This window comes from Colias philodice, chromosome 3 (assembly GCF_061535455.1).
Source record: "Colias philodice isolate Cphi_HAF_F1 chromosome 3, ilColPhil1 Martin Lab GWU primary, whole genome shotgun sequence".
NCBI lineage: Eukaryota > Metazoa > Arthropoda > Insecta > Lepidoptera > Pieridae > Colias > Colias philodice.
Genome location: NC_143088.1, coordinates 249,284 through 275,952, shown reverse-complemented (window position 1 = coordinate 275,952; position 26,669 = coordinate 249,284). Strand labels below are relative to the sequence as shown.

At 34.6% G+C, this 26,669-nt stretch overlaps 1 protein-coding gene across 1 annotated transcript; it reads right to left on the bottom strand.

Annotated features, from left to right (window-relative positions):
- Positions 1–2,534: 2,534 nt before the first annotated feature.
- On the bottom strand, positions 2,535–24,853 carry LOC149489297 (cytochrome b5-like). Its single transcript, XM_089711699.1, has 4 exons — positions 24,579–24,853; positions 16,271–16,359; positions 15,218–15,328; positions 2,535–3,742 (listed from the first exon to the last, which is right to left on the bottom strand). The coding sequence occupies exons 1-4, from the start codon at positions 24,696–24,698 to the stop codon at positions 3,667–3,669; spliced, it is 396 nt and encodes a 131-aa protein (XP_089567825.1). The 5' UTR covers positions 24,699–24,853; the 3' UTR covers positions 2,535–3,666.
- Between the last annotated feature and the right edge of the window lie 1,816 nt (positions 24,854–26,669).

Here is a 26,669-nt window from a genome sequence, read left to right as displayed (position 1 = left end):
ATATTAGAAGGCATTTTACTACACTTTATTATTATAATATATATCTATAGTATAGAAAATACATAATATACCTTTAAAAAATTATTCAAACAAACCCAAATTTAATTGATAGCAAATCTATGACCTTAAGAAATATTAGAAGGCATTTTACTACACTTTATTATTATAATATATATCTATAGTATAGAAAATACATAATATACCTTTATCTACCTATATATTATAGCATGGGTCTTCCACTAATTAATATCAGATTTGGATAAAAATTTAAGATTCAAAGTTATTTCCATTTTCCAATTGTGTAAACATAATTCTGAAATTTAGTACAGAAGCAATACGTAAAAAAATCATAAAGTATAAAGAATACAAAAATGAAAAAAATTACACATAACCACTTGAAATTACTTAGTTACATAGAATTAAAAAAAAGAACTTTATATTAAACTCCAAATACAACGTAACGTATCTTTCCTTATTTAATAATGTAATCATAAACAATATTTAATCAAAACATTCAGATAACGACCGAGATTTTGTCAATATTAAAGTCAATTTTTCAAATCGTCTCCGTCAAATACCATCAACTGGTAATTCGCTTCAAACCTTTATGTTTAAGCACTTACACTTAGAATAAATGCACTTTAGCAGAAGAATTGTAGCACCTAACTACCCTAAATCATTTATGCTCACCATTTTCAAGCTCTCTTTCCCATTTTACAACCTTTTCCAATAAATAACTCAATTCTCAAACTCCTTTTTACAGTACGGAACCTTAAAAATGACAGAAACATACAAACACAACATAAATATTATAAAGGTAACGCTCATGCTCATTAGAATGAACGAGATAGCACGCGTTCATTTGCCAAAGCACAAGTGAGAAGGCATGCTAGGCGCCATAATTTGTATTTCGATTCTTTATTTGCGCGGTTTGTGTTTCATTATTATAGACTACAGGCCCGTGTTGAAAAAATTATGGGTCATTTGACCCACCAGGTGACCTATCTAGAACGATATAAGAGCATAAAATAATAAGATTCAGCACTATGACGTCACTTGTAAGCTGTCCACCTGAGTGCAGATGAGAATTCGAAGGTTCAGGTAGAGATTTTCTCCCCTTGTCTCCATGATTTTTGTACGGCGTTGCGGAATAATTGATTAAAAGTAGTATAGAAATAGTATGACACAGATGCCGTACAAAATCAAATGACCAAATTTACTCCGGCAACTGTCGAAAAATAAAAATAAATTCCGACTTTGTGGACCACCATTTTTGTACGGCATCTGTGTCATACTATTTCTATACTGCTTTTAAGCCATTATTCCGCAACGCCGTACAAAAATCATGGAGACAAGGGGAGAAAATCTCTACCTGAACTTTCGAATTCTCATCTGCACTCAGGTGGACAGCTTACGAGTGACGTCATAGTGCTGAATCTTATTATTTTATGCTCTTATATCATTCTAGATAGGTCAGGTGGTGGGTCAAATGACCCATAATTTTTTCAACATGGGCCTGTAGTCTATTATTACTATTTCATAAAATTGCATTCTCAAAAAAAAAAAACAGATATGTTATTGGAAATGTTAAAAAGCTTAAGTTAACAGGTAATCTACTTATTTTAAATATTAAATATCAGTCATTTGTGGTGTGCTATAAGCGGAAATAAATACATTGTTATAACATGTATTGCTTTGAAACTATGTGAATGAACAATTGATTGACGATCCTGAATAAATAATGGTTCACTATAGATATAATTTCTACCAATGCGGAATTGGTTAAATTATTTTCTCTTAAAATAAATAGTTTGTTACAGATTCATTAAATCACGTATCATAGCCACATTTCGTCTATGAACGAATTTGTTTTAAAACTTTTAATTCCTATATCTTTCAACCTAAAAGACCGTAAATGTATAATATTACGGACGTAAACAATATACATAATTAGTGAAAGAAATCTATTACATATTTTGCAAATGCTTAGCTACAAACACACCAAAGTAACAATAATTTAATAACAATCTTCATTAGTCATTTGCTCAGAGACCATAAAGCTATAAAATGTGCAGAATACATAGCAAAAAACGTATGCATTATTTTTCAAATTATACAAAACTAGAATGACTTTAGTTTTCATGTGAATTTTCCTGCAGCTATTTTCATACACATAGAATGAAGGTGACAGAAATATCGTAGTTTCCTACTTACTAAAGTATGCATCGATATTCTAATAATATTGCCGTCCTACTCTGCACACTACAAACATTATTGCCTAAGTCACTCACATTAAATATATATCTATAGATCATCGCAAAATGTTATGAATTTGTTTTGTAAACGGTCATAGCACATAATATAAATAATATTATGTACTACCTACACATAATTACAGTTAACATTCAGCACTTACGCGTATTTCCAAACTATACATAGCCAGAACGCAACCATAGGAAACTGCTCGTGTATACTTTGTAATGCTGTTTTTAAGTTTGTTATTACAATTTATACACGAATTTTGCGTACTGATCGTGTATACTTTGTAAAGCGGATGCTTGCTTCTTCTTTCCAAACTATACACGATCAGTACGCAAAATATGTATAACTAAATATAGCTAACACCACTTACGCTTGAGCGAAATAATAAATATATAGGCAATCAAAGACTTGTACAGCTATATCTATCTACTTTTATTCTTCTTGATTGATTCAGTAAAATATGGAATAAAAATATTATTAGGTAAGCTTAAAAAATAAATAGGTAACAGATATAAGGGTTACCTATGGGTTAGGTTAGGTTCGTGTTTTTTTTAACTACACAAAAATAGGAGCCCCGCTTCGCGGGGCTCCTGTCGCCTCGCAACCGTCTTCTTCTGGACTTATTAGATTCTTACATTTTAGCACTATTGTCAATTGTAAGTCGTGCAGTATAGTCGGGAACGAAGACACAAGCATCCTCGATACAAAAAATATACGATCAGTACGCAACATTATATACACAATACACATGCATTTTAATAATAGATTTCAAAACAGCAATACAATAATATAAACGCGAGCAATGGAAAGACGCCGCGCTTACTCCGAAACATACACGATTAGTCCGCATGCGTACTGGCGCTGTATGTTTTGGAGCGCTATTCATACTTACTTCACTACAAAGTATACGCGAGTATTTGCAAGTATTTGCGTACTGCTGTTGTATAGATTGGAAGAACTTTGTAAAAAAGTTATTTCCAAACTATACGTGATTAGTTTCACACCGTTGCGTACTGGCCTTGTATAGTTTGGAAAGACGCAGCACTTACATAGGTATTTGTAATTTGTCCCATTAGACAATAGTCCTTAGTACTTTGGAATAGATCTCAAATTTAGCTATACAAAATGAAATAACAATCTGTACATACAGTGCGTGTAAAAGAGATAGCACGATAGGAAAGTAAAAAGTGGCAAATATTGAAAACCGCACAACGGTTACTTTTAGGTATGTTTGCGCGTAACCATAGCAACGTGGCAAAGATTGTCAATCGAATTACCATGTCACTATGAACTTTATTTAGTAACTAAACCTAGTTGATCCTCACAGAGGATCGAGTCCATACATAAGTGTGCACTGGTACATGCGTGTACTCATGTGTTGTATGGAGCAGGGTCGAGTGGTGACTACAAGAAGAGGTACCGGTACAGCACGGTGGCCGCCACGCCCAGCAGCAGGGGGATCGCCCAGGAACTCCATGAGCTGAAACATTCGGGTTGTGGATTAGCATTCAATATTACAAATATCTCCTACACCTGCAGCAATGTATTATGATAATTTTCTTTGTTTACAATTTTTCTACTGTCTCGGTTTTCATTTACAAACACATCGATCCGTTGTTAACAAATAAAAAAGAGCGGGTGTGCCGAGCACACGAGTCAGAAGTGAAACTTCTTAGGCAATATTTAAATATAACAAAATCGTCGCCTTACTACATGACGCAGACGTGACGGTATTGCTACTTCACTTCAAAAATACATAGGTATTTGTTTATCTAATTGTCTATCTTCATAGTAAAAGATTCACTTAGATTGGAAAATAAATTAGGTAAGTAAAAAAAACAAACGCGACAACGAGATAAACCTATTTCTATTTTCTTCTATACTTTAATCTCGTTGAAGTTTAAAACCGTTGTAGTATGGTTTTCTAAGTCTGAGGTGTCTGATGCTCTTTCATGTATTAAAGTAACAAGATTATGATCTATTGTGCGTATTATATTTTTTTTAATAAATAAATGAAATATGCATATAAATCAGGATTGGACCTCTGTTTTAATTCTAGACTCTAGTATTACTATGTCAAGATACATAACAATACAATACTGACAATTTTATTGTACGCAGAGTAAGTAATATAATTTTTATTCTGTTTCTACATTGTTGCGGGTACTTTGAGAATGTCGAACACGTGTACCTTCCTTTTAGAATCTATACAAGCATGTGTATTGTGTAGTGAGTAGTGACTAGTGTGTCTATTATGTCTGTAAATATAGTATAAAGTGATGGTAAAGTGTTAATTTTAGTGTAGCTCACGAATCACGATATGATACTACTGGGTATCAATTTATTTATTGCATCATGTTACAAAATCAGGTGATAATAACAATATCACATAGTTGTGCATTCGCATTCCTTCTGATTGGTTGTGTTTGTACTAGCTTTGTCTTATCTTATCTTCGTACGTACTTCTTTGCACGGCTCGACCCGCGGCCGGGTCGAGTCAGCGCACTATGGAAAACGAGCCGTATGACTTAGACAATACGGGCGAAGCTGGTGGAGTTGATATTGCGGAGATTAATGTAAGCGGATCGGAGGAACGTATTATTGAAAGCGGTGATGTATTAGATATGGGAACGGAGGATGTGAATAGGAAGAGGTCGAGGATTCGGGAGGAGAATTCGTCGGAGGAGGATTGGAATATTGTTTCTAGAAAGCGTAAAGTTGTACGTGCAGGCAGCATAAACGAGTTGGAGGAAAAAATTGAAGTAATTGTCACAAGCAGTTCTGTGTTACCTAAACAGTTCACATTAGCTCGCTTATTCAGCGAAAATAAGATTGGCGGTATATGTCGTATTAAATATTTATTACAATATAAAATGAGCATTACATTCGAGGAGGAGAGATTTGCAAAGCGTTTTGTCGAGTGCAAGGCTTTTGAAGATTTGGGATGGAAATGTCAAAGGTCATCTGAGGTGGGGATGTCATATGGAGTGATTAAAAATATTGAATTGGATGTTTCTGAGGAGGAATTATTGCGTAATATATCAAGCAACATCGAATTAATTTCTGCAAAGAGATTAAATCAGAGAAATTTTAATGACAAGGGTGTGAGTTCTTGGGAGAAGTGCGAAGCTATCCGACTGTGTTTTAAAGGGTCAGCTCTTCCCAGTCATGTATCCATTTATGGCTTACGTATCAATGTGGATCCTTATGTTTTTTCTGTCACACAGTGCTCTCGATGTTGGAAGTTTGGCCATAGGCGTTTGGTGTGCCCTTTTAAGAAAGTTGTTTGCCCTAAGTGTGCTAAAAACCATGAAAACTGTACAGTTACATCATTCTGTTGTGTTAACTGTTCTGGTAACCACATGGCACTACAAAAAATTTGTCCGGTGTTTAAAAAAGAAAGAAGATTACGAGAGATAATGTCAGAATTTAACTGTACCTATAAAAAAGCGCTTACTATTTACGTGCCTCCTAGCCCATTACCTGTAGAACTACCCGAACCTACCCCCCCTATTTTACCTGACACTATGGAGAATCAAGATGTTGTGGGTGAAAAAAATGAACATCTAATGTCTCATCTGTTTGCTACCCCCCAGCCAGCTGCATCGAGAAATATTGGTATCCGCCGGAAGCAAAGGAGACAGAAAAATGCCATGTCTGGACGGGATACGCCATTTCCCTCGATGGAGGATATATCTTCAGCACAAATGGATATCCAAGACCACACACCTCAAAGACAACAACAGCCACAGCCTTCGAGACTAAGTGAGGAAGGTAGAAAGGAACTGGTGGAAGGATTAAGTTTCTTTCGCCTCTTGGCCAAGTTGTGTAATGTCGCATTTAGTAAACAATCACTTGACGAGAAAATTCATCAGATAGTTACAATGTGCACGCAGTGGATTATATCTAAGGTAGTGAGTAGTTTTTCAATTGAAGATTTATTTGAGTCATTAAAAAATAATGGATGATGACGATCGAGTTAGCATTATTAATATTATACAATGGAATTGCCAAAGTTTACGCCCTAAGCTCATTAGTTTGGAATCTTTACTTAATCATGAAAAAATTCATATTGCTGTGTTAAGCGAGACATGGCTTATGCGTGAGTCTGATTTGAGAATAACAGATTATAACATTTTTCGCTCCGATAGAATAGATGGTTATGGTGGAGTAGCTATTCTCACGCATAAGTCTGTTAAGTGTATCTATAGTAGTCATCAAAGTTCGAATGTTGGTATTGAATTGTTGCATATTAAAATTCTTAATTGTCGGCATATTGAGCATATTTTGAGTGTTTATTGCCCATCTACTGTCCCGACTTCTCAAAATGATTGGGATTATGTGTTTTCTGGTTTCGGTGGTAAAACTTTAATTCTGGGTGATTTTAATGCACACCATGTTGGTTGGTCTTATAAATCTGATCAAAGAGGGGCACAGGTTCTGAACGCATCGATAGATAATAATTTTATTTACCTAAACAATGGAAACTTCACAAGATTGCGGCTCGTTGATGGTGTTCTACAACAATCCACTCCTGATATATCTTTTGTCTCTACAGATTTGGCAACTTTGTTTTCTTGGAAAGTCACTAACGAGTCATTGGGAAGTGACCATTTAATTATAAAGCTGTCATCGTCCACATATGATAGACGATCGTTTATTAAACGTAGGAATTTCAATAATTGTGATTGGGATGCCTATACTTTATTTTTAGAACAATCATTTAATAACTTTAATGTTCCCTCAAATTTACAAGACTTTTATGATTTATTTGAACATACTTTGGTATCTGCTGCTGATAGACTAATTCCGTATAAGAAAATTCCCCAATTCTTTTGTGATAAATTTAAACCTAAACCCTACTGGAATGCAGAAGTTTCAAAGGCGGTTGCTGAACGTCGTTTAGCTCTGTCAATTTTTAGAAGATGTCCTTCTCCTGCAAATCTAGATGTACTCAAAGAAAAGATTTCTAATGCTCAAAAAATTATTCGGATCGCAAAGAATAAATCTTGGCAGCGCTTTTGTACTTCTATTGATCACTCCACCTCATCTTCGGACATGTGGCGTAAAATGAAGTGGCTTAAAGGGCATCATGTTAGATCGACTGGATACATGGTAAGTAAAGATAGGGCGGAGGCTTTACTTGTAAATCTAGCGCCTATGTATGTGTGCCCTGCACAACCTACCTTTTCGTCCAGGAATACTAAACTAGAATCAGCAATAACTATTCAAGAACTAAATAATTCTATTAAAAAATCGGATACTGCCCCGGGGTGTGATGACATTTCATTTTCAATGATGCGACACTTACCGATGGTGGGGAAGCTTTTATTACTTCAATTATACAATGCCTTTTTATTAACTGGTTTTGTGCCCTCCCAATGGCGTACAGCAAAGATAATTCCTATTCCTAAACCTAACTGCGAAGTCAATACTCCGCCTGCATTTCGTCCTATCGCTTTATTATCGTGCATTTGTAAAATTTTCCATTCAATTCTAAATAAAAGGCTAGAATGGCATTTTGAATCGAATGATCTTTTCTCCCATAGTGTTGTTGGTTTCCGTCGTTCTCGCGGTTGTTTTGACAGTCTTACATTTCTTGTGTCTCATATTCAATCCAGTTTTTCAACAGGCGCTGCAACTGTAGCCTGTTTCTTTGATATCAAAAGTGCCTATGATAACTTGGATATAAGTGCTTTGTTAAAAACTTTAGATGAGGTAGAAGCCGGGTCAAAAATTTGTAATTATCTTTGGTCGTATTTAAGTGAAAGGCGTCTCAGGATTGAAGCTGAGGGTGGAGTTGTGACGAGATCTACCGGACGGGGCTTAGCTCAAGGCGACCCAATTTCACCATTGCTTTTTAACGTTGCCACGTATCAAATTTGTAAAAATATTCAGAGTGTTAAAATGTCTCAATATGCCGATGATTTTGTTCTATTTGCGTCAAATAAAAATTTGTTTCGTGCTGTACAGGATGTGCAATCAGCGGGAAACATTTTTATTGATTTTCTAAATGGTTTGGGTCTTTCAATTTCAACTTCAAAAAGTAAAGTGTGTGTGTCCAAAAGGGGAACTAATAGAACGTTAGTAGATTTAAGTTTTGATAACGATTTGTTACCTGTAGTGAATGAAGTCAAATATTTGGGCATGTGGTTGGATTGTTCTTTAAGATGGAAAAAACACATAGAGGAGATGGTTGTTAAAGTGTCTAGGCATATTAATATTCTGAAAGTATTGGCTGGCCCCGGTTGGGGGATTCATCAAAAACATATAAGACGGCTTTATATTTCTCTCATTCGTAGCCGAATAGATTTCGCTTGTTTTTTATATGATAATGCAGCTAAAAGTACATTGCTCAAATTGGATAAAGTTCAAAACCAGGCTTTGCGTGTAATAGGTGGCTATATACGTAGTACCCCTATTCATGTTATGGAGAATGACCTTTGTCTTCCTCCTCTGTTTATTCGAAGAAGGTATCTGGCGGGGAAGTTTTGGCTAAAGTGTAGGTCGTGTAAAAATAGTTTAGCAACTACGGCGCTAAATGAACTGTTTTCACTGAGTCGATCAAGGTATTGGAATAATAAAAAGCTTCCCCTTCTTGTTCGATCGCAAGCCGGATTATCTTCGTTGAGTTTACAGAGTTGTGGTCGACTTGAGATGTTCTCGATGGACACTTGGGTTAGTAATATTAATGTTCAGGATTTTATTTCAGATACCATCCCGTCAGTAGATCGTGCCAAACGCACTTACCATCATCGTACTCTTGAGGCTATTTGTTCCCAATTCATCCTTAATAAATATGGAGCACATCATAAAATTTACACTGATGGCTCTAAATGCGCAAGTAGTGGTGGTGCGGCCGTGTTGGATTCATTTCTTGGATGCAGCCTTAAGTTCAAAGTTGATTCAGAGATATCCATTATGCATATGGAATTGATTGCTATCGCGGAAGCTTTGGCTTATATTCAATCTTTAAATTTCGGACATTTTGTCATTTTAACTGACTCTAAAAGCTCATTGCAACATTTGGCTCGCTGTGCCTCTCAAGTGAGAGGAGTACCGATTGCCTATAAAATTTTAGAGTTAATTTTGAACTTAAAAGCTAGTAATAAGGAAGTAATCTTACAATGGATCCCTTCTCATATTCAGCTCAAAGAGAACGATGAGGTTGATTTATTAGCCAAACAAGCAGCAATAGATGGGGTACCCTTGGAGGTCGCTCCATTGTACTCGGATCATTTTAAATATGTGAGGGATAAATGTCTATCCGATTGGCAGGAATATTTTGATGAACGATCGCGGGAGAAAGGAATTTGGCACAGAACAATCCAACCACATGTACCTCGGTACCCATGGCTTGATGAGATTGTATGCGATAGGAGGACGTTGACAACTATTTTAAGATTACGTTCGGGACATATTCCATCGAATAAGTTTGCACATCTAATGCAGAAAGCCGATTCTCCGTTGTGTAATGATTGTGGTATTGTAGAAGATGTGCAGCATATTCTCTTGGAGTGTGTTCGGAACGCGCAATTTAGACAACAAAATAATGTCTTCCGCTGTATTAACAATGTCGGTTGTGTGAACAGCATTCTCACTTGTCCCTCGTCGGCAGAGGTGCGGGTGCTGGTCAGACTGACCGATGTTGGATTACAAAATTGATTGCATTGTTTACTGTAGTTTGTACTTATATTTTTTATATTTAAGTGTTGATTGTTAATGGAATTTACGGGACGACGTGGTCGCTAAGCGACAAAGTCCCTTGAAAAATAAAGAATAAAAAAAAAAAAAAAAATAACAATATCAGGTGACATTACATCTAACTATAACAATTATATTACAAATGATACCAAGGTGGTTTTAAATACACTAGCTGCTAGCCGGTGGAATAATGAATTGCATATCAGCATTTCATAAGGAGGTAAGTTATTCGCTACAGTTGACTTCCGTAGTGGAAGCCGTTCCCTTGAACCGCTCGATGACATGATAAATTCATGTTATTTTTTATTTTAGGAAATGGACAAGACGACCAAAATAAACAATGTGACCTTGTCGGAAGTGTCCTACGTCTCGAATATTATTGATTTATTTATATTAGCCGTACAGATGTATCACTTCGAAAATAATTGACCTCCAAGTTCCAATACATTGAAAATAAATGAAAAGCATATTTGGGCATATTGGTAAGTACTGTTACTAACTGGTTATTGGACTCTTTTCTATTTTAAAATACCAAGTAAAGCAACTAGATAACTAAATTGCAAACAACAATTTCAATATTTTTCTTAAATAAATGTGAATGCATGCAGACTGCAGTGCAGTGGTTGTCACCGAATATTTTCTTTTTTTAATTTCTTCAATTGTTAGTTTTCCTGTACCTATATTATATACGCTTGCTTGAAATAATTTTATATTTACTACAAAGACAGTGTTCTCATTCGGACTATTGAGAATATATATTTTGTCTTTCAACTAAATTCAAATACTTACTTAACAAGTAGAAGGGCAACAACAGAAAAAAATATTATTTAGATAAATCTAGAGTATTTTTGAATAGCTCGAGTGCCGGAAGTTTTTCATTTCACTTTCCAAATAAGGTAAAGCAATATTTTAAAGTTAAATTTTGTTTATATTATAAAACGCGTGCACAATAATCTTGTTACCTCCAGCCACTATAATCGCGATTACACTTGACGGTGACACCCGTGGCTAGGCTTACATCGCGAAGGCGGAAGGCCATGGCCACCTGCCATTACAGGTGCAGTAAAAATTTATAATACGTATGTATTTCGATTACGTATGAATATTGAATTATGATCATTTATAAATTTATATTTATCACCATTGTATAAAATAAAATTTGCACAATACATATCTACCTATAATAAGAAATATTCTCTTAACGTGTTTATTTTTCAATAATTTTTGTTCAAAGTTAATACTTATTGGAAAAAACGTGGCGAATAATATTCTTAATTGTTACACTTACCTACACATTTACATTTTATCGCTCTAAGTTTTATCCAAGTACGGATAGCCCGTACAGTATCAATATTTAAGTAATAAAAATTACCATAAACCGGTAACAATATTTAGATTATTGTTACTAGTAATTTTATTTCTACTAATATGTATTATAAATATGCAAAAGTTTGTGAGGATGTGTGTGTGTGTGTTTATTACTCTTTCACGCAAATACTTCTGAACAGATAATAATGAAATTTAGCACACATATAGAGGGTAAGTTGGATTAACACATAGGATAGGTTTTATCCCGGAAATGCCAGGGGGACGGGAACTATGCGGGTTTTCCTTTGAAAACGCGGGCGAAGCCGCGGGCGGAAATCTAGTAATCTAAATATTCATGTTCTAAGCGAAGAATAAATTGAAATTAGCTGCCCTATCTCATACTAATGGTTGTTATTTTAGTATTTACCTCGGTATAACAAGTAACAACTGCAATCCAATTTGAAGACCCCTTCTAGGTATAACATTTTTATAATACGAATGTAGGTAAATTATTGACTATTTGTAATATTATAGTACATAATTGAAAATATCCATATATCGCCTATAGGACGACTATTTATAATTGAGAAGGTCCTAACTGGCATGAAACTTATATTAAGGAATACTTTATTTTTGCAGAAATTTTGTGAGTGCCAGTGTATATTTCTCCGGTCCATTACAGCAGCACTATTCGTTCAATATTTCGTTTTAAAATCGCCTTTCAAAGTAAACAGTGATCAAGTCAACTTTTTTACTATGTATTTACTTAGCCGTGACTAGCTAATATTTGGCATGGAAACGTCATTCATTAAACAGTTAAGAACTTTGAACCTAATAAAATATCAAAGCATGAAATGATCGAGTACTTCAAAATAAGTCCACTTGTCCAAGATCATCAGCTTATCAGATCAGGAGCTAATCAGGAAAAAGTATCAATAGAGGATTATATTTTATAATTTTCCTTAGGTTATTCTTTTTCAGATATGTACCTACCTATTCAATAATTTTTCAAAGACATGATGACCCTAAGACAAATAATATAAGAAAAATAATAGCGAGTAGGTGCAGTTTTAATTTAAGAAGTACCTAGCAATCCTGAGGTTTTTAGAATGACAATATCGTTTTTGAATTATCTTAAAATATGTGTAATATCTAAGTACCTAGTAAGATTCTGAATGAGGAATTTGTACATTGTATGTATTTTATTTAGTTTACATATTTTGTTCTGTTAGTTATTCTAGTCTGCAGAATGCAGCTAAGTGTCAGGCGGACTTTAAACTAGGATTATATTTATTATCTTTGAATAATTTTTGAATCGATACTCTTATTTCGAGTCCTACCTTTGATCTATCTTGTGTTAAAAACAATACTTTTGATAAAGGTTTATTCATTTCTCAAAGTAAGTAGAAATAATAAAATAATTTGGAAAATCCAAAAGTGCACGCCTCATAATTTTTTTTTAATAAATATTTATTAATTATTATTTTTGTTTATTTAATAACAATTAAACCACATCGAATCAGACCCTGAAAAATGAAAGGGTTCTATTCCTGAGCATACTCAAGCGTAAGAGAAAAAAAAAGACTCGATTAGTAAAGTATTTCGGTCGCTATCGTGTTAACAAGAAAAAGGATCCGCACATACAGACACACGGACGTCCAAGACAGAACTTTTTTAAACTGTTTTTTAACTAGTTTAAATAACAAAAATGACATCTAAAATATCATGAACGTTAAAAATAGTGTTTTTTCTTAATATGTGTGTGTATGTATTATCTTACAAGTGCAATGTATGATACATAAAGACATTTTAAGTTTGAAAAATCAGATGTTTTGCGCGAAGTGACAGTAGTACCCACCTCAACGCTTCGCTTATGAGGCGTGCAATTTATTTCAATTCCATCGAATTGGTTGCTGATCTACTATAATATTTAAGGCATGAAATGAATTGAATTATGTAGCTATTTTTACGATAATTATGCCCATAAATATACAAGATAGCATTTAAGTGTTTTCTTAATGACATTTCATTAAGCATATTATTGTCGTTAAGTTGTATTAGCTGTTGATTAAATTATGCAACAAATATAGTTTCACTGCCATGACTTATGCGACAGCCTTGACAAAGAATACTGTGTGTGTTCTGCAGATTTATCGTTACGTAACGGCGGGGGCACACGATGCGTTGCGGCGCCGCACCGCAAAGATTTCACCGTGTCAGTGGGCACACGAGCGGTGCGGCGCCGTAACGTTGTTTTGTCGCAGCGGCGCCGTAGCAGCGTTGGACAGTCTGTTAATGAAAAGCGAGCGTGTCTCCTCTTGTGACGCAAAACAACTGAGCGGTGCCGCTCCGGCGTCGCATCGCATTCACCCCTCCCCGCCTCGTCTCGGTGGTTGCAAGTCCGGTGCGGCGCCGGAGCGCATCGTGTGACATGCCACAGATATTTCTATGTAAGACGACGCAACGACACCGCTCCGGCGCCGGACCGCCGCCGCAACGCATCGTGTGCCCCCGCCGTTTATTTTTGTAAGGATCATAAAGCTTCACTTTTGGTTCTCACAACTTCCAAACATATGCCCAAAGTATGAGCATGGGCAGACCGATGACTGATACATATTTGATATTACACACACACAAGCACATGGATCTGTGTTAATAGAGGAAACAGAATGGAAATAACAAACCGCATATTTAAATATACGCTTTATTCGAGAACAATTACAAACATATACTTAACCATACATTAGGTACACAAAGGAAGCACCGTGGATTACATAAATAAATAACCGCAATATATTATTCTACTTTAAACTATATAAAATATAAATAAGTTGTCGGTGTGGCGAAGACCGTAAAGTTATGTCTGGGTTTAATGGACCTATTCAATAGAAAAAAAAAATCTTTTTACATATTCCAAAAAATAATGAATATTATGAAAGCAGGTCCTTTTATGCATTAAGGTCAGAAGTAAAATAATGAATTTGTTTATAGTGTTATAAGTTGTTATCAATTGCTATGGGGAGAACACTGGATAGGGGAAAAAATGGGAGCACTTTAATCATTATGTAGGTATTAACAAGTGTTATATTTATTCCCTTTGACTGGGCAAGAGACGGATAAATAAAAGGACGCAAAAGTCGCTCGAACTTAATTCTGCAGACTTTTTAACTTTTTCGGCCTTCACTCGATGAGATTAGCGATATTATCACAGGACACAATAATGAGGAAGCTATTTTCCATAAATGTCTTAAATAAATAGAATATAATATACTTATACTTAATATAAAAATAAATCCATTCCAATAAGGTTACAAAATATACATATAAAAAGCTTAAATAACAGATCTTGAAAAATCACAAGTTTGTACAGTTTTTGGTCTCGTTTAAGTACTTAATGAGCAAATAAATATACACAGAACCATGTGCTAGTGCTAGCTAGCTAGGTAGTGCTGGTACTATACAAGTGGAATGATCGTAGAAATCACCAGATGCACTGGTAATATATGTTGCAGATCTTAAATGAGTGCGGGTACTCGGAAGATTCGCATTAAAATCAGATCTTCATTCGTTAATCTACGTTCGTCGAGAAAGGACGTGTTCACTGTTCTTTAAAAGGAAAAAGGATCGTAAAGTGTGCACATAAGTACCGAAGCCTACAATATTGGGTATACAAAGATAGCTTAAATCACAAATCTACATTTAAGAATCACACTATAAAATGGTAACTATAACGAACTACATCTATGTTATTTGTGACAATGTTTTGGAAGCACCTACTTAATTGTTAAATGACTAAAGCTACACAATTGCAAAACAGACACGATACGAAATGAAACCCGGTGAGAGTCTGTGACTACGAACTAAGTCTTGCGAAGATATTGTGTTGTTTTCTAAGGGCTAGATGGATAGATATATGAGTTTAGAGGTCTACGCGATTACGCACTTGCCCTGCTCTTGCGGCTGGTCGTTGCTCCACTGCGGCGAGAAGGCCGCCTTGGTCTGCGTGCGGTCCGCCTCCACCAGCTCGCCGATTTTGTATTTCTTCATCAACGCTCTGTTCGGAATAATAATATATAAATTGAGCATGCACTTATACATTTGAAATCCTAGACTTCATGCTGAAATACATATAGTATGATAGGTAATTGATACCCATTACAGATAAGATGACGACCGCGGCTCCGTATGCGCTATTAAGTTTTCCTGTTTACGCATACTGTACTATTTATATATTTTAGTAAATACTGATGACAAAAGGTGTTTTTCAAAAATGAAGACTTAAAATAGGCCCACCAGTTTCAGAAATTATCAATATCTACGACCTCCATCCAAACATAAAAACTTTTTTAGAATCAATTACTTATTAGCATAGATACAACCGGTCAAGCTGTGTGAGTGACATTTAATACAATTGATCTATAACATTGTTACGTAACAAAGTGTAATTGCTGTAACATGCGAGCGTCACATGTTGATTCACTCTTATCTGCCGATCGCGAACCGTGCCGTACTCGTGTTATGATCGAAGAGGTATTTACATTATCTAATGGAGAAATGGTTCCCAAATGAGAAACTGCGGCAACTGGCAGGTGCATTTTACAAATGCAAATGCATCTTTTTCTGCAACTGGTCGCCTATCTCTACCAGTATTTGTTTCTCAACATCAACATTGAATGTTGTCGTATACTTTTCAAAGAACGGGAATCGAAACCAGAACCTAGCGTTTGTTACAAGGAGAAATAAAAATGTGAGTTGGTAACACCAAATAAGTTTGAAAAGTAATTATGAATATTATCACCAAAACAAAAAACCAAGGCCACCTTCAAATAAGCAATGAAGATGACCGAATCAAAAATTACATTGTCATTGTCATCATTATTTACGAATTCGGACAAATATGTGCGTCGTTAATTAGCGCGAAGTGACGAATGTACGCGCAACTAATTTACATAAAAATGCTAAAATTATCTGCATTCAATGACGTTTCTTTTCATACCTTGCATCAGAACTGTGGCTGACGTCTTCGAAGGGCTCGGTGGCTTCCTTGCCGGCCAGCTCCATGAGCACCTCCAAACCACCAGGGTGCTGTAGACATAACCATTCGTTGTTTGAGCTAATCTTAGTTTAACTTACTATGGGTTTAGAAGTAGGTCAAGTTTGTTACTCGAACATCATCGGGGCGGAATTGGAGCGATAATATGATTTGGTAGTAGGAACATGGGACATCCAAAGTCTGCGATATGTGGTATAACGATTTATTTACATATTCTGGTTTACTTTTTTGATTAGATATTTTTTATTGGTTACATTGATACAAAAAATAGATGTAAACTATATTTATGGGCCTAAAAAAATTTAGGTTAAGTAGGTCACTAGTATGTCGTTAAGACGAATAGAAGATAATATTAAATTCATATTTTTACTTTTATAGGTCATCAATATGAGATAATAAATTATATTAAAAGAACGAAAGAAATATTTCATTGAAATGAGTTTTACGTTTGGGGAAGTATCGTCCATGTTCACATCGATACGCGCAAGCGATTTTGCATTTCGTAATATTAACACATTACTTATTTCCGTAATTTATCTATTTTTGGCGTAAAAGTTCTTGACGACCACAGGTACTAGAATTTTACAGAGGATCTATAAATTAACATAGAATTTAATATAGTAATTTGTAAATTTTAATCCATTTACGCTTATTGAAGGCCCGTGCGACGTGTCCCACTAGTGGGAATATTATGGGCTCATAATGATGAATACATTAACTTATATGCAAATGGAAATTTTGCAATCCGCTCCTCTCATGTCAACGCTAAAAGCTGTAACTCGCTTCTTATTGAATAGTAGTTTTTATCTGTTCGTCAGCCCGGCCTTGGAGGATAAATCATAATGGAGGTCGAGTTCAAAGTTTGACCCCAACCTTAAGTAAGTACACAATTTTATTTTCTTATTCAATTTTAATATATACCTTTAAAGTAAACATATTAAATACCTATTTCGTCAATGTACTGAATGCCTCTACAGTCTACATGTGAGTACGATCTACTTGTAGGTTGAAAATGAAAGATATAGTTTTACTTTTTTGATACCAATCTTTTACGGTTTACCTTGATGAAGATCAAGCTAAATTCAAATCGATTTATTGTTGGCTTGACTGACTTTTAAACTGCCCAGAAGTATCGTCACTATTGTGTAACACAGAGCGAGATGAAGGATATATTAAAATATAGGTACAAAGTTTATTATTTTTGCCTCAGCCATTATCACCATGACTGTCGAATTCGATATTAAGTACTTGAAATGGCCTACGCGAGTGCTCTTATCAATATAATTAAATTTTCGTGATGTCAGAAATAATATTGAATAGATACGTTTATATGTACGGTCTATCCATTCGCACACCAAATTAATATAGGTAGGTAGGTAATTCATGCTTATACAAATATATCTATTACATAGTTCAGGCGTAGTTACATTCAGTCTTTTTTGCACGCCTCATAAGCGAAGCGTTGAGGTGGGTACTACTGTCACTTCGCGCAAAACATCTGATTTTTCAAACTTAAAATGTCTTTATGTATCATACATTGCACTTGTAAGATAATACATACACACACATATTAAGAAAAAACACTATTTTTAACATTCATAATATTTTTGATGTCATTTTTGTTATTTAAACTAGTTAAAAAACAGTTTAAAAAAGCTCTGTCTTGGACGTCCGTGTGTCTGTATGTGCGGAGGATTTTCTTGTTAACACGATAGCGACCGAAATACTTTACTAATCGAGTCTTTTTTTTTTCTCTTACGCTTGAGTATGCTCAGGAATAGAACCCTTTCATTTTTGAGGGTCTGATTCGATGTGGTTTAATTGTTATTAAATAAACAAAAATAATAATTAATAAATAATTATTAAAAAAAATTATGAGGCGTGCACTTTTGGATTTTCCAAACTATTTTTAATTTTAACATCCTTAAATTAATTTTAAGCTAAGCTCGTGTCTGTTTATTTTCTTAATAATATCCTCAATCTGCAATCAGTTATCACCATTACATTTCAGACCAGAAGGGATATTCCCGATTCATAACAGGAAGTATTATATCTTAGAACCGTGATATAAATCATTTATATTTGATAACAAGGGTGGCAGTCACAAACGGTCAATCAAGTGTGTCTGAGTATAGACCTTGATGAAATCATGTCTCGGTTATTGCAAGCATTGTTACCTAATACAAATTGAAGACTTAATCAAGACCCTATTTACAACTCATCCATATTTTTACATTTTAGTCCGTTTTCTTATGGGAAAAGGTATACATTTTTGAGTAAAGCAATGCCATTTGGTACGAATGTTGTACTCGTCCACCTAAGCCCAAATCGCCTGGTAGCCAGTGTCTACTCCCCGGCAGAAGGGAGGGAGGGGGGGTTATAGAACAGAGCGCCCGGCGCTCGGAAAAAAAATTCTGGCGGATTCATTTGGCCCTTTGAGTCGAGTTTGGTGTCGTTATCAGGTAACTAGATGATGCCCGATTCATTCCTCATACCAGTTTGTTAGGGTTCCCTAGCAAAATATGTCACAATCTTTAAAATAATAAACTTTTGGCAGTGGCAAAATCCAAACAAACCAGTATATCTTTATATTTTTGTATCAAACTTGGTTTATAAAAAAATACTGTCTGAAAGGCCAATTCATGCAGATTATAAAAACATTAACATGTAACATATATCTTACCATTTTCAATGTGAAATAAATTATAGAAAGTTCAGGAACGTTCGTCAGCGCAGCGTAAGGGACGGCTAATAGACCCGAAAAATAAGCAATAACATAAAACAAAAAAACATTCAAGTGCGAGTCTGACTCGCCCATCGAGTGTTTCGTACTTATTTGTCCTATACCATGTTATCTTGTCTGGTAGGACCTGGTTAACTGATACACACACACTTTCGTCTTTATAATATTAGTGTGATTTTTAATCATCTTTAAATTATAAATGAAGTCAGGTAACATTGTTAAAAATAAAGATATATAATAATAGAACGTTTTTGTATTAATAATAATGACAACCACCTCCACAATTACATAATTCGGTACATTTGAGCTGGCGTATAAAACACTTCAATCTGGAATTGCAAGATTTCACGCACCGACATCTTGTCAATTCAAAGCTTCTCTTTTCTTTTTATTTCAGATGGGCAAGGAATATTTTGATTTTTTTAGATCCCTAAATATATACCTACAGCCTGTAAAACTGCCCTTAAGGTGTGTTGTTTAAGGGCAGCTTCTGTGGGAGGCAAATTTTCGATTTGCCTGTCCGTTTTTGTGAAAAATTTGTTTGCGACCCTCATTTACTGTCACAGCGGGGTACAATGTGAAAAACAAACATGTACTTATAATAATTATAAAAAAATATAAGTTCTGTATAAGAGTATCTTTAAAATATCGTGACCGTCCTTACCTATCATGCATTGTAATCACAAACTTTTCAATTTCACTGTCTGCATATTTGCCACTGTAAAGTGCTTCAAATCCTCGTGTGACATTCGGATATGCCTTCCATACTTCAAATGCAGGTGTACCTATAGTTCTTTTAGACCTTCTAGCTTTGGAACACACGATATAGTAGTAGTAGCCAAAATAATGTCAAGAACAATCGACTGATATGGCTAGTACAGAAAAGACGAACGTTCCTGTACTTACTATAATTTATTTCACATTGAAAATGGTAAGATATATGTTACATGCATTTGAGGTATGGAAGGCATACCGCATATCCGAATGTCACACGAGCATTTGAAGCACTTACAGTGGCAAATAAGCAGACAGTGAAATTGAAAAGTTTGTGATTACAATGCATGATAGGTAAGGACGGTCACGATATTTTAAGGATACTCTTATCCAGAACTTATATTTTTATAATTATTATAAGTAGGTACATGTTTGTTTTTCACATTGTACCCCGCTGTGACAGTAAATGAGGGTCGCAAACAATTTTTTAACAAAAACGGACAGGCAAATCGAAAATTTGCCTCCCATACAGAAGCTGCCCTTAAACAACACACCTTAAGGGCAGTTTTACAGACTGTAGGTATATATTTAGGGACCTAAAAAAATCAAAAAATTCCTTGCCCATCTCAAATAAAAAGAAAAGAGAAGCTTTGAATTGATAAGATGTCGGTGCGTGAAATCTTGCAATTCCAGATTTGAAGAAGTGTTTTATACGCCAGCTCAAATGTATCGAATTATGTAATTGTGGAGGTGGTTGTCATTATTATTAATACAAAAACGTTCTATTATTGTATATCTTTATTTTTAACAATGTTACCTGACTTCATTTATAATTTAAAGATGATTAAAAATCACACTAATATTATAAAGACGAAAGTGTGTGTGTATCAGTTAACCAGGTCCTACCAGACAAGATAACATGGTATAGGACAAATAAGTACGAAACACTCGATGGGCGAGTCAGACTCGCACTTGACTGGTTTTTGTTTTATGTTATTGCTTATTTTTCGGGTCTATTAGCCGTCCCTTACGCTGCGCTGACGAACGTTCCTGTACTTTCTATAATTTATTTCACATTGAAAATGGTAAGATATATGTTACATGTTAATGTTTTTATAATCTGCATGAAATGGACTTTCAGACAGTATTTTTTTATAAACCAAATTTGATAAAAAAAATATAAAGATATACTGGTTTGTTTGGATTTTGCCACTGCCAAAAGTTTATTATTTTAAAGATTGTGACATATTTTGCTAGGGAACCCTAAAAAACTGGTATGGGGAATGAATCGGGCATCATCTAGTTACCTGATAACGACACCAAACTCGACTCAAAGGGCCAAATGAATCCGCCAGAATTTTTTTTCCGAGCGCCGGGCGCTCTGTTCTATAACCCCCCCTCCCTCCCTTCTGCCGGGAAGTAGACACTGGCTACCAGGCGATTTGGGCTTAGGTGGACGAGTACAACATTCGTACCAAATTTCATTGCTTTACTCAAAAATGTATACCTTTCCATACAAGCATGCCCATAAGAAAACGGACTATTTGTATTGTGTGAAAAATCTGTGTCAGTTAAAAACTATGTAACTACATAATTACATCTTCTACATTTATCATAAGGGTTGAAGTTATGCAATTTTTGAATATTTTTTACCACCACCTACGTACAAATCAATAAATACACGTGTTATTGCGTTTATACTATACTAGCTTACCGCCCGCGGCTTCGCCCGCTTTGTCTAAAAAGTAAAAACTAATAAATTATATACTAAAACCTTCCTTGAATCACTTTATCTATTAAAAAAAACTGCATCAAAATCAGTTTTAAAGATTTAAGCACACAAAGGGACATAGGGACAGAGAAAGCGACTTTGTTTTATACTATGTAGTGATTCTAAATACATTCAACCACGCAAAACACGTACCGTCAATTGATTTGAAAAGCGACGCGATGGGTGGCGATAGGGTGGGTCAATATAATGGGGTAAATAGATGCCGTCAGACGCGCTCTAATGAAATTCCTAGCGAGCATTCTAAAGATGCCTTTATTCCTGCATACCGACTTATTAAACACGGAATATAATAATGTGCGTGTTATGAATTATTTATGAGGATTAAAGACACTTTTCCTCATTTTCATATAAAATTTTATCATAACGGAATATGTTCAGTGGATATAGGTCCTTTTTCCTTTACTTTGGCAGGAAGTTATTTACAGATTTACTTAAAAATTGCTACAAAATAAATGAAATAGGATTGACAATTTACAATATTTTTTCGGTATTTTAGAATTTTTGTTTTGTGGACCTTAATTTTTTTTTGACGTGACAACGTCTTATAATTCGATAGCCGGCTGCACGCACGAAAAAACATGACTAATGCGGCGTTACCTCGCTCTGAGGCGTTCCATGTAGGCTTGAAGTGCAAGCGAGAGCGCGGAAGGAGCGACAAAGAAGCACAATAGGCCGTTGTCACGTTCAACTATCGTCAGTAAACCAACTTTACAGACAACCAATTTTTTTCAATATTTGTGAATGCAGTTCAGAATATTTTAAAAGTTATGATGATCTCCTAGGAACATTTTCCTGAAGCATAATAGCTACAGGAAAATATTTCTAAGAAAATGTTAAGGTACCTGCCCATACTGAGGTGTCTTAAAAATCCATCCTGTTTAACTATTTTATAATCAGGTACAAGGAATCATAAAATACATACACATTAGAATAATTATTATGAGTTAATGAACATAATATGAGGAAATATACGTTATTTGGTAATGGAAAGAAGAATTTGTAATTTTCTGAAGCACAAAATAGGGAAGTTGGGTCCTAATTATAAACAAATTTTAAATATAACATATATTTTGTAAGCAACATTGTCTTTCTACTAGCTGCGCTCTGCGGTTTCACCTGTGTGGCTCTGCTCCTGTTGGTCTTAGCATGATGATATATAGTCTATAGCCTTCCTTGATAAATCGGAAACTACTAGTCAAATCGGACCAATAGTTCCTGAGATAAGCATGTTCAAACAAACAAACACATTTTTCAGCTTTATTATATTAGCATAGATTACATTGTTACTCACATTTGTTTATTAGGACTTGGATCCTTAATTGTAGAATTGAGAAAGAAATGCTGCATGCAGTATTAGTTTAACAATTTATCATATAAAAACTTATTTACTTGACAGTTGAAACCTCTATCCTTGACCTAATAATAATATATATATTTAAATTCTATGACCTTAGCTTTTAGAAACTTTATATTTACAAAAGCAAAGGGTTTACAGTATAATTATTATAGATGACACAAAAACAAGTATTTGTTATGAAACAATTACAATAATGAATATATAATACTTACTTAGTAGAATACTGATCTAGTTAAAGTTCAAAGTGATTAATCTAATAATATATGCTAATGCAATGAAACCATTAGTTTTATTTAATTACAAAATAGGTTTATTTATTAATTTAAAATTATGTGACTTTTGAGTTTAGAACAAGACCTGTGTTAAGTTTATATGAAAATTGAATGGATCAAATTTTTGAACACATACTATTTAATATTTATTAATAGATTAAATGAACTAAAACAAAATTGTATGGAAACTAGACATGGCCATTTATATAATCCAGTCAAATTATCATTAAAATAATGGTCAAATAATAATAATGTCAAATGTGTCCCACAACACATTAAAATTCTCTAAAGGGCCTCTGCGTGTTGGACCTGTGTCCCCACGTAAGCCTCCCAAAGGACCGGGTACCTTCCTTCTGGTGGTACCCGTGTATTATGGAGAGAAACATAATAATAATGTCAAATGTTGATTGTTGTGGTGTACCATAAAAAAAATAAAGTTTTCAAAATCCAATCAATCCTGTGTGTGCAAAAAGTAATTAGGGGTCAAAATTAGGTTGAAAATTGAGATTTTTCTTATAAAGCCAAAAATGGTTGTCGTGATTTATTTCTGAAGAGTTACCATTACTGAGATATTGCAATTTAAAGAGACACATTCTACATCTTGCGGATGGCCAATGTTATCACCATTTTTAAATGGTACCTATTGAGTAATAATTGTAATATTGGCTAGCTATTGGAAACTGCTACCTTTTACTGAAACTCAAAGAAACCATAACTCTTTTATTATTACAGATTTTCAGCTGTGACAAATATGTACATAAAAATATAATTGCAGGAATGAGATGAATAAGGAAGCCTGTAGCATAACAATTTCTTCTAATAAAGTAGACATACCTATATCAGCTGCAAAAATAAAACTTTGCCTAATCTGTCCAAAAATTTCATAGATATTATGAGGAAAAAAAATTCACATTATTTACTCAAATTCAGTATCTTCATGTTCTTAAATAAAATATATATTTATACCTACAGCATTAGTAATTTATATGTTAATAAATAATAAAACCGGAATTTAATATTATATATCAGCAATGTTCAAAGTCTAACATTCGAATATGCATTTATTTTTTAGAATATTTTATGATTTTCATAAATTAATATACGCTGTGCCCCGCGGTGTCACCCGCAGACAATAACATGGAGAAATAGTATTTCAATAATTGATTCAAACTTTCACATTTCTTATAATTGTAGGGGTTTCTAACATTTTATTTCTTTAATACTACGATAATTCGTTTCAAATAAGTTCAGGCTCTTTGTTGTTTTACAAACGTGATACGGTCTACGTTTATAACCTAATTTAAACTAAGGTTAACTTGACCCCAATGTTTAACGACGGAACTAGTATTTGTATTCACATGATTGGTACATACCTCTTCTAAAAACTGAGTGACGTCGTAAACACCGTTGTGGATTATAAGTATGCAATCTTCGCGACTATTCCGACACTTCAGCTCTTCGCGGGTAAATAATTTTACATTTTCTTCTTCCATTTTTAAAGATGGTATTTAAGTTTATACGAATTTATTACACGTTACCACTAGGACAAGTTCTCTCTGAAGAGTGATGATTAATAATAAATCTCAATTTCACGAGCCACAAATCGACGGCGATTCACGGTAGAAATTTTGTACTGACACTGACACTAGTGACACTCGAGTTTTGCTTGACAGCGAGTTTTGTAAATGTCAAGTGACAATAATTGACGAACCAATCAATTGCGAATCAATGACAAGTTTAAAATTGCAAAGATAAAATATAAACTTTCTCTGTGTCACAGATTGTAATTTGTAAATGCAGAAGTGAGCTTATGGTAAAGCCACTAAAGCCACAAAGTAGGTACCACGTCCACAAGGTACTTTCAATAATAATGTGGGTTCAGCAGCGTAGATTAACTATTTATTACTGCTCAGCAGTCAACTGTGATGAACGGGATTGTCATCTTCTTCTTATACATTCTTATATCTTATATATAAAATTCTCGTGTCACAATGTTAGTCTGCATACTCCTCCGAAACGGGTGGACCGATTCTCATGAAATTTTCTGTGCATATCGGGTAAGTCTGAGAATCGGCCAACATCTATTTTTCATATGTACCACGGGCGAAGCCGGGGCGGGCTGCTAGTAATAATATATTTTTTAGGCCCATCTGCTTTTTTTTAAATAAAAGAGCACCTAACTGAGCAGATGGGTCACTTAATGCGGTGATCACCTAAAGAAGAACAATCTATGTATGTACTAAAACTGATAATATAAATCTAGGAAGTTTATTTGTTTAAACTATTTTACTGTTTTATGTATGGGATTCCCAAGTACTGGGCATTTATAATATGTATCAAGAGTGGAGCCGAATGGCCACATTTCAAATAGTTTAAACATTCTGAAATAAGTATTGTGACTATGTAGTCAATTATTTTACTGAAAATATGTAAAAACCTAAAACAGTTAAAACAGTTCAATTAGATAATATGATTTTCTTTGATTAACCCTTGGCATGCCTGGTAGGGTCTGTCAGACCCACACCAACGCGCGAACCGTTGTAGTTCGTTTAAATTTGAATTTCGCGCCTCACCGTTTTTAGTAGCTGGCCGTTACTAACCGTGGAATGCCCTCCACCCCCTTCCTCAGCCCGAGCCCGAGGCGAGCTACGAGCGTAAAAGGACGTGTTTAAAGTGCGTGCGGGTCCCACAGACCCCACCAGGCATACGGCGTGACTTTATTTTGTATGTATTTATTTTTCTTTTTTCTTATAATTATTGGAATTTGGCGTTAAATAATATTAGTTCGTACATTACATTATCCTATTTTATTGTTTTTTTCAGTTTAATCATGAATAAACAACTAACAGACGAGGATATAGCTAGTTTATTATTCTAAAAGTTGGATGAGGAAGACTTAGTTGCATTTGATTGATGAGGAAGAAAATGATGCAGGCTCCACCTCTTCGGATACTGAAATGGAGGTGCCTCAGTCCATCCATTAGTACATTTGTGAGACATGTAGTTGTCACATTTGTCTTGACCACTCGATTTTTCCATGCGCAAAGTGTTACCAAACCAAAGCTTTACAAAGTGTAAATGCAAGTGATGAAGACTAATTATTTTGTTATTTAGATTAAGTATATGATAGTGCCTTACACTGGATTAAAGTCTGATTATGATCTCATTACTTTTGATACTAATTATATGTTAACAAAGTTATAGTCACGAAATGTTGCTTAAAAATATGTGTTAATGTTTAATTTCAAATATTTTAATAAAGTTGATTAATTTCTAATGTGATTTTTTTACTATCTCTTTTTTGCCCTTTAAGCATGCGTCTTGAATCATTAAATCACCTTACATAATAAAATTTATAGAAAAAAATACCATTTTGAAATCGGGGTCTGAGAGACCCACCAGGCATAGAGTGTAACTTATGCCCACCAGGCATGCCAAGGGTTAACCAACAATTATAGACAAAT

What these genes read in the sequence shown, in the direction of transcription:
- LOC149489297 (XM_089711699.1), bottom strand. Translation starts at nt 24,698, where the DNA reads ATGGAAGAAGAAAATGTAAAATTATTTACCCGCGAAGAGCTGAAGTGT. An exon ending in TCACTCAGTTTTTAGAAGAG is followed by an intron (nt 16,360 to 24,578) that starts GTATGTACCAAT and finishes TTATGTCTACAG; the next exon opens with CACCCTGGTGGTTTGGAGGT. An exon ending in AGCCACAGTTCTGATGCAAG is followed by an intron (nt 15,329 to 16,270) that starts GTATGAAAAGAA and finishes TATTCCGAACAG; the next exon opens with AGCGTTGATGAAGAAATACA.